This window comes from Motacilla alba, chromosome 17 (assembly GCF_015832195.1).
Source record: "Motacilla alba alba isolate MOTALB_02 chromosome 17, Motacilla_alba_V1.0_pri, whole genome shotgun sequence".
In the NCBI taxonomy this organism is placed as follows: domain Eukaryota; kingdom Metazoa; phylum Chordata; class Aves; order Passeriformes; family Motacillidae; genus Motacilla; species Motacilla alba.
In genome coordinates, this window is record NC_052032.1 from 7,056,737 (window position 1) to 7,066,375 (window position 9,639).

General features: G+C 50.9%; 1 protein-coding gene across 5 annotated transcripts in view; it reads left to right on the top strand.

Moving 5' to 3' along the window:
• NTNG2 (netrin G2) overlaps positions 1–4,848 on the top strand; it is a 49,259-nt gene extending 44,411 nt beyond the window's left edge. For all 5 annotated transcript variants that reach the window (XM_038156043.1, XM_038156044.1, XM_038156040.1 and 2 more), the window contains 3 exons: positions 1,318–1,485; positions 2,792–2,926; positions 3,769–4,848. In XM_038156043.1, coding sequence (XP_038011971.1) covers positions 1,318–1,485; positions 2,792–2,926; positions 3,769–3,992 — 527 coding nt within the window. In that variant the 3' untranslated portion in view covers positions 3,993–4,848. The remainder of the gene's footprint in view (positions 1–1,317; positions 1,486–2,791; positions 2,927–3,768) is intronic.
• The last annotated feature ends 4,791 nt before the right edge of the window (positions 4,849–9,639 follow it).

Here is a 9,639-nt window from a genome sequence, read left to right on the forward strand (position 1 = left end):
TTGATGAAGCAGAAGTTACTTCACAGAGATCACAAGAGACCCTCAACTCCTCCTCAGGCAGCTGTGAACCATGGGGAAACCTCTGCCCTGCTCCTTCTTCCCTGGTCATCATGTCATTGATCACAACTCCTCCTCCAGTCGCATGTGCATGCCAACCCACACCCTTCCCTGTCATCCCTCTGCCATCCTGGAATGTTTAATGTTCTGCTTGGAACAAAGCCCCAGCTCCAAAGGCTCTGAAAGTTCAGACCTGGCTGAGACTGTTTTTGCTCACGTTATCCTCTGCCCTTGCTGGCTGGCAACCTCCTGACCTGGCCAGCTGGGCCACAAGTCCTTTTCTCCTGAGTTGTACATCTCAAAATATAAACTCACATATCTATAAACTCCCAGTAAGATCCAGCACCTGGATCTGACAGTGCAAGGCTGTCACCATCCCAAGTCATGGTAACAAAAGGCAAACACAAGAAGCACAAAATCCAATCCCCCTGAGTACAAATTCACCCACAGATTGTTTTCTAACACGTGCCCACAGCTGAGAGAGGTCAGCCCTGGGGATGAGAGCATTTGGCCAAGTGGTGGTGGCATCTTCCACCCCACCTTTGCACACCTTTGCAGGCTGTGCTGTGCCAGGCAAGCCCTAGTTCAAACCTCCACACATCTGTCCACCAGGATCCCACAGAAGCCACGCTGCCTTGCATAGGCTTATTTTAAACATTTAACCTGAGAGCCAGCACCCTTCACAACAGAAAGGTACAGCAGGAAGGGGCTGAGAAGGGATACAGAAGGGAAAAGGAGAGGCTGTGAGGTTTTACCTGGACAGCAGCAGCTCCATCTCCACTAGAGCACTCTCTGCCAGCCCCATCCCACAGGCCAGTCCCTTCTGTTCCCAGTGAGGCAGAGCCTTTGCCAGGGCTCCTCACAGGTCCTGCAGCCTCCCCAGAGCCAAACCCAGGCTCTGCTCATTAACAAGGCAGCTCTGTAATTAACATCTGACTCCCCTCCACTGCCTGCTCCCATCATTATGTGGTTTCTGAAAGAAATCATGTCCTGGAATTCCAAGGGGCTCGCTCCTGCCTGTCCACACCTCAAGACTGCAGGGACCCTGACCCTGCTCTGCTCTCTGAGTGATGATTTCCAGCCCGATCCCCCCATGGTGGTGGAGAACTGTGTGCTCTCCTCCTGCCCAGCTCACCCCAGCCCTGCTCTGGCAGTGGCCATGGCATTCCCTCCGGCAGGACCCTCCTCCACGGTGGCTCCCAGCACGAGGGAAGGTTCTCCATCCCCATGTCCCCAGCTGTCCCCTCCTCTCCTCCACAGACTGCGAGTGCTACGGCCACTCCAACCGCTGCAGCTACATCGACTTCCTGAACGTGGTGACCTGCGTGAGCTGCAAGCACAACACGCGGGGCCAGCACTGCCAGCACTGCCGCCTGGGCTTCTACCGCAACAGCTCCGCCGAGCTGGACGACGAGAATGTCTGCATAGGTGAGCAGGGAAAGTGTCTGTGTCTGTATAGGGGAGCACAGGGAATGTCTGCATAGGTGAGCAGGGAAACTGTCTGTGTAGGTGAGCACAGGGAATGTCTGCATAGGTGAGCACAGGGAATGTCTGCATAGGTGAGCAGGGAAACTGTCTGTGTAGGTGAGCACAGAGGGTCTGAGAATGTCTGTATAGGTGAGCAGGGAAGGTGTCTGTGTCGGTGAGCACAGGGAATGTCTGCATAGGTGAGCAGGGAAAGTGTCTGTGTAGGTGAGCACAGAGGGTCTGAGAGTGTCTGTATAGGTGAGCACAGGGAATGTCTGCATAGGTGAGCAGGGAAGGTGTCTGTGTCTGTATAGGTGAGCACAGGGAATGTCTTTGAGTGTCTGCATAGGTGAGAACAGAGGGCCTGAGAGTGTCTGTGGAAGTGAGCACAGGAAATATCTGCTTAGGTGAGCACAGAGAGTCTGTGAGTGTCTGCATAGGTGAGCAGGGAGAATGTCTGTGGAAGTGAGCACAGGAAATGTCTGCATAGGTGAGCACAGAGTGTCTGTGAGTGCATAGGTGAGCATGGAGAGTGTCTGCATAGGTGAACAGGGAGATCGTGTAGGTGAGCACAGAAATGTCTGCATAGCTGAGCACAGAGAGTGTCTGCATAGGTGAGAACAAGGAATGTCTGCATAGGTGAGCAGGGAAAGTGTCTGTGAGTGTCTGCACAGGTGAGCACAGAGTGTCTGCATAGGTGAGCACAGCCCCAGCTGGGTCCTCCTCTCTGGAGGATGTGGGGCCCACCTGCATGCTCTGCAAGGATGGCAGCTGGTACAGTCTCTGCAACCTGCCAAGGCATCTCTTCTCTGAAAACAAAGCCTAAAAATTAGAATCACAGTTTGGGTTGAAAAATGTCTAGTTTTACTCCCTGGCATGGGCAGGGACACCTCACACTATCCCAGGCTGCTCCAAGCCCCATCCAACCTGACCTTGGACTCTTCCAGGGATCCAGGGACAGTCACAGCTGCTCTGGGCAAACCATGCCAGGGCCTCCCCACTCTCACAATAAAAAGCCTTTCTGACTGAATTCAGGTGCTTTGCTCAGCCAGCAAGGGCTCAGCTCCAAAGAGGGGTGGCCTTTGCACCCATGGCTGTTTGCACTGTTGGGGCCTCTTAGGCCAACCTGTCCTCCCAGCCCCTTGGTCTCTAAGCTCTCCTCCATAGCACATCTCCAGACCTCTCCAAAGCCCCCAGCCCTCCCTCAGGGAGCTGCATGCACGGAACCCCAGGCAGGACAGGCTCTGACCTCCCTGTCTTTGGCCAGAATGTAACTGCAACCAGATCGGCTCCATGCACGACCGCTGCAACGAGACCGGCTACTGTGAGTGCAGGGAAGGCGCCACGGGGCCCAAGTGCGACGACTGCCTGCCCAACTACTACTGGAGACAGGGCTGCTTCCGTGAGTACCCGGCTGCAGCGCCAGGCAGCTGAGACATGCCCCCAAACAGGAGCAGCATCTCCAGCACTGCTGCCTTGGGTGCTCCCTGATGCGCGGCGTGCAGGGTGAGGAGATTCTGGCCACTCCTCCCAAATCCAAAATTACTTTCTAGCTTTGGCCACGGAGTTTGCACCCCTCCACTGCATTCTGGTGGCATTGGAACTGCTCCTCCCAAATCCAAAATTACTTTCTAGCTTTGGCCACGGAGTTTGAACCCCTCCACTGCATTCTGCTGGCCTTGGAACTGCTCTAGTCTTGTATTTGCGGGGTTCCCAGATGAACCCAGATGAAGGAAGGAATGATGAATCTGACTCCATGTTCTTAGAAGGCTAATTTATTATTTTATGATCCATATTATATTAAAGAATATTATACTAAAATTATACTAAATTATACTAAAGAATACAGAAAGGATACAGAGAGAAGGCTAAAAGATACTACTGAAAAACTCATGGCTCTCTCCAGAGCCTTGACACAGCTGGCTGTGATTGGCCAATAGGTAAAAAACAATTCCCATGAAACCAATGAAACAATCACCTGTTGGTAAACAATGTCCAAACACATTCCAAAGCAGCAAAACACAGGAGAAGCAAATCAGATAATTATTGTTTTCCTTTTTCTCTGAGGCTTCTCAGCTTCCCAGGACAGAAATCCTGGGCAAGGGGGTTTTTCAGAAGATATGGCGGTGACACTCTAGCGCTGGGAGGGCTGGATAATTTAACCCCTAGGAGCTGAAATCTAATTCCTGCAGCAGCCAAGGGGTTTAACCCTGCAGGGTAACACCTGCTCCTCTCACCCCGCAGCCAATGTGTGCGATGACGAGCTCCTGCTCTGCCAGAACGGCGGCACCTGCTACCAGAACCAGCGCTGCATCTGCCCCGTGGGCTTCAAGGGCGTCCTGTGCCAGCAGTCCAGGTGTGAGGCGGACAAAAAGGACTGTGACGGTGCTCCCGGGGCCGGCGGCAGCCTGGCCACCGTGGCGCTGGGGATGCTCGCCCTGCAGCTGCGAGGCTGGGTGGATCTCTGAGCCAGCACACGGAGCCCAGCCCGGGCGCGTCACCCCAGGGACCTGGGGACACCGAGGTGACGGGTGGCCGTCCCCAGCGCCTCCTCCGCCTTCCTTCACGCTAGGACTTGCACAACGCCTTTCGGTCCGCTTTCCAAGCAGAGAGGTACGCAGGGAGCCCGGCGCTGCCTCCCGGCCGCGGAGCCAGCCCGGGGTCCCCGCTGGGGACACGGGGACCCCACAGCCTGTCCGCCCTCCCTGCGCACAGGGACTCTGTCCTGCTCCGCACTCCGGGGCTCCGGGCAAACCGTGCCGCGATCCGAGGGATGGTTTTTTTATTACTTTCTTTACTTTGGTATAGGCTGGGGCGTTGTTTTTATTTTCCCTCCTCTTAGCGTCCTGGTTTGGAAGAGCCCCAGCACACAGCAGGCAGGGGACGGGAGGGAGGGGAGAGGGGACTCCGGTCCATCCCTGCTGCAAATCCCACATGCCACCACGGGCCGGGCCTGGCCACGCACATACTGTTGCCTACGACTGTAGTTGCTGCATTGATTTTGTATTTTCATGGCTGGGTTTTGTTTTCTTGCACTTATGGAGAGCACAGGGGCCGCGAGGCGTTAGGAACGTGAGGAGTGCGGTGTCTTATCCACACATGTCCGTACGTGTACGGGTCAAACTCTTCTTTTGGTAGAGACTTATTTTTGTTTGGATTAAATGTTATAACAGAACCACGACCTAAAGGGACATTTTACCATGAGCATTTGATTCTGGTGTATCCTCCTCCAGTAAAGCAACTATTAATGGCTGCTTGATCACCACGTTTTCCTTTTTGTGTGCACAGTTAATTACAGGTAAAGACTTATTTTTTGATTCATAATGTCCTCTTGTGTTTTCTGAGTCGCTACCAAGGTGCACCACATGGTGAGGGAGAGGGGAGGGAGAGAGAGGTTGCCTCATCACTGAGAGCTGTTAATTATTTCTCCTAATTACTTTGCTGAGCCTAGGTTAGACTACTAACTGTAGACAATGAGCAAAGCCTGAGTGATATATTAAGCACTGGTCTTGTGTGAAAAGGCCATTTCCAAATGAGCCTGCAGCAGGAAAATGCTGGCCAGTGTGGGAATGCTTCTCCATGGGGACCTCAGCTGTCCCAAGCCCAGTGCAGCCCCCTCCAGCTGGTGCCACGATGCACCTTTGCAGAAAATGCTGCATTTTAAAGCAACCACAGGCAGTATTTTTAAGCAGCAATACAGAGCTCACAGGGATTATATTAACTCATTAAGGCTCATCAACATGCTCCTGTCTGAGGAGGCATTTACAGCCAAGCACATAAATGAAGGCAGGAGAAACCAGAGATGAGAAAAGAAGTAACTCAGTCAGCTCAATGGGTATGTCATAAACACAGGAGCCCTACTGTGGTCATATCCAAATATTTACCAAGCCAGGAGAGGATTGAGTGCAGGTTTAGAAGATGGGGAGCACCCCCAGCTCTAGCTTTTCAGCTCTAGGCTGGTTTCTTTGACAGGGGAGCAGCCTTGGTCCCAGTCCCAGTTCTGTGACACTCCCAGAGCCAGCCCAGGAGCCCCAAATAATCCAGGCTCCAGCCCCACTGGCATTTCCAGCTCTGGTGTCCTTGCCTGAGTGAAGCTCTTCTCTGAGAGCTCCTCTGTCAACATCTGCCCTGTCCCTGCAGCCCATCCTGCTCAGGGATGCCAGGAGCAGCCTGGGTTTCAAAAGAGCACGAACCCAGAGCATCTTCCAGCCCTAACTCAGGATATGAGCACTCAGCCAGTGCCACCAAAACCCAGCCACCTCCACGGAGAGGGGACAGCAAGTCTGTGCTTTGGAAAGGGAGAGAAAAGCCTGAGTGAAGGTGCAGGATGGATATTGTCACTTCAAAGAGCAACACACATTCTGAGCAGGGTTTAACATTACAGAGGCAGGGCACAGGGCTTAATTAATCCACCAGAAAATAAAAGAGGGCTCGCCTCACCCAGACTTGATCCTTGAGGCAGCGGGCTGGCCCCAGCACTGCCTCCCTGGCTTCAGCACAGTTGGTTGCTCTCTGCTGGACACTCACTCTTTTCTTTGTGCTTTTCTGACTGCAGCAGATCTTAAATAAGTAATAGCAAAGACTGTAACAAGATCAAGCTCTCTAATGGCACTTCTGGAGGGTGAAGCAACATTCTCCTTTGCCTGCACGACTGTTTTTCTCTAGAATATTAGATTAAGCAACAGAAAATTTACTACTTCATAAAGCCAGCCAAATTCTGCACCCAGCAGATTCCCTGCAAACACACACTTTTATTGCAGGAACGTGCCAAGCAGCAGCACCAAATTCCTGTAGAAAATAACCTCAGGAGGGCACAGCAAAGCTCAGAGCAGTCCAGGAATGAAGGCTGCTGAAACCCACACTCGACCTTTCTAGGTTTGGGGCTTTGCTCTGGGTCGGTTGGGGATTGGCTGTTTGGCTTTGGGGTTTTAGAGTCACACGTGCTGTAGAACTTGGAATCACACAGTGCAAGCCCCTGCAAGGCAGAAAAGAAAATCTCTCACACAAAACTTACACTTGGTGTTCAAGAAAACAACTTAAAGCTTCTGAGAGCTTCAGCACTGAAGACCCATAAACTGCAGACAGCTGTTAGCAGGGTGTCTGCATGAAGAGAACAGAGCATCATTGAAAGAACGCAGAGAAACCATCACTGCAAGTACCCACAGATCCCAAAGTTCATCTTGAAGGCACAAGTTTTGTACATCAGTTATTGCTTCCAAATGGGAGAAGTTGTCCAATGATCTTGATACTTTACTTGTGGAAAGGTTACCCAAAAGGTACTTCTCCTTCTGAGAAAAGCCACTTATGCTCTTTCAAGAGGTTCCATGTGCATCCTGTCACCAGCATTTGATGAGTTTGGAAAAAGTTTTCAAATTACACTTCTGTCTGCAAAGAGTGACCTCTCCAAACAGCACAAGTAGAGCGTTTGATTTTTCTTGTTTACCTCAAATTCTACTCTGATTTTAACTATTCAGAGTTCTGAAAAACCTAAACAACCAAAAGCCCCAAGGCAACAAAAACCTTCCTGATGCCCATTTGCTCACTTGCCAGGTAAAATGTTAAAGTTACAGTTCCATTGGCAGTTCCCAGGTATGTTATTTGTTTTTTTTTAAAGATGAGGCAGCAGACATCTCATCTGCAAGTGATTCGTGAGGAGCCCTGCAGAGGCTGGAGAGTGAGAGAACCAACACTTTTTAATGAGAATAAAACGGTCTCACTGCCCTGTTCTGCTCTGTAATTTGCTTTCATGAGAAACCTCAAATGTAAATAAAACAAAGTATAAAGGAAGAGCTGAATGTTCTTGCTCAGAAGTAAGAGCAGAGCTGGGTTTTGAAGAGCTTTATATCCACGTCTTCTCAGCCCTTCTAGCTGGGAGCTGGACAGTTTGGCCACGATCACACAGAAAACAGCTAAAAATCACATCCTGAGCTGAGATGCAGAGAAAAGCTTCAGACCCTCCTGAAGGCTCCTTTGGCATTTGGATTCTTGAGGTGCTGTAACAACTTTCACTGCAGGCTGAAATGTGTGAGGAAAGCCTAAACCCACCCATTTTCACCACGTAACTGCCAGCAACAATATCAGGCTCCAAAAGCTCCATCCTGACCCCACTCTGTGTCACTCCAGGGGTTAAAATAGAGGGGAAACTGATGGGATTTCACTGGAGCTCCATCCTGACCCCACTCTATGTCACTCCAGAGGTTAAAATAGAGGGGAAACTGATGGGATTTCACTGGAGCTCCATCCTGACCCCACTCTGTGTCACTCCAGGGGTTAAAATAGAGGGGAAACTGATGGGGCTTCTCTGCAGCAAAGGTGTTCTTGCTTCATGCCACAGTGAAATCAATAGCAACATTGCACAGCTGCACCAGGCTATAAAATCAGGTTTTCTATGTTTTCCCAATACCAGATGCAATGTGCTCTCAGACCACCTTCTTCTATCATGCCTTTCCTGGGAGCTGGTGGCGAATTAGCCAAGGGCTGAGCAGCAGACAGGTACCTATGGCCAGGAGGTCTCATGCCAGTGATATTCAATGTACAAGGCTGCTTAGCTTACATTTATTTGCACTAAAGAATAAGGCACTGGGCTCCTTTCCAAGCAGCTTAAAAAGACAAGAAAGGAGACCCGTTGTGGCAAGAGCCTGTATTATATCATTAACATTATAAACTCCATTTACAATCCAGCAGTCATTTCATCCATCATTTATTCATGCACAATGGAGAGAGCGTCTTGCAGTTTTAGGACCATGGTTCTGCTCATCCATGGGACTGCTGTGAACGAACAGCCCAGCTCCAGTTTTGGTTACTCTGGTCTCTCACCACGCTTCAGAGACTGCCAAAAAGCAAAAGCCAGCTCTGGAATTACTGGAGTTCCACGTTATTTTTCAGGTGTTGGCTGGGAATGTTGTTGAGCCCCAGTTGATGCAATCACAAGTTCTGTGTTGCTCTGGAAGCCCAGGCTGCTCTGTGCTTGCCCCCCATGAGTGTAGCAGGGGTGGGAGCCATTCCCATTCTATGGATTAGCAGGAGGAGGGGAAGTGCCGTGCCAGCCTGCAGCCCTGGCTCCCAGCTCCTGTGGCACCACTCATTAGACCCAGCTGCTCATTAGTTGCTGCACTGACTGCCCCAGGAGACAGCACATGAGACTCATGGTGCCACCATCACTGGGAGTGAGTGGAGAGACTGGCAGGAAGGAGAGGCTGATGTCCCTCGTGTCCCCACAGCAGCTAGCACAGCTCCTGTGAAAGCCAAGCACAACCCATGGCACCTCCAGCTCTCAGCACCCCTCGGTCCCAGCCAGCAAGGAGCCAACACCTCCCTCCTGCACTTCCCAGAGCAACAATAAACTGACAAATAAACAGACAGAACTGCTGGATTCCCTCTGGTGCCCCACAGAGAGCCCAGAGCAGCTGGGGAAGCAGCACAGCACAGGCACAGTGACCCAGAGCCAAGGAACACAGACCAGACAAGTACCTGCCATCCTCTCACCATGATTGGGAGCAACAATATAGAAAGCAACTGCAGCAAACCTTAAAGGAAAAAGGAATAAGCAGTTATGCCCCACCTTTACTGCAAAGCCTGTTTTGTGTACAAAGAATAAATTTTAAAAACCTCCACTCTGAAAACCCCTGAACAAGACATAGCCCAGCTCTTACAAGAGACTTTCCCTCCCTCCCAAAAAACAGAGGGGACTGGCTTTGCACTGAGAAGGAAGCTCCAAGCTTGGAAGCAGCATGGAAGCCTCTCTATAAAAACCTGGATACTGCTTCTTCCAAAGGGTTTTGGCACAACATCCAATAAAGTGTTTCACATAAAGTTGTGTTGAGTACATTTCTTCACTGACTTTTCCAACTTCAACACTCAGCAAGCACTGAAAAGCCTCCTCCAAGGGCCACCAGCTCTGAGGAGTTATAAATGACTACAGCAGGTCTCTGCTCACAGCTTACACACTGACTGCTCAGCACTGCTCAGCGCTCTGTACCACACAGAGAATTGATGAAAATGGTGCCTGTGTTTGCTCCTTGCTGCAGATCTGAGTCAGTGAGAAGTGTGCTTTGGATTGGATTTTGCTTGGTTTTCCAGGTTACAAGTATAAACAACAGGAGGAGAAGCTAAAGC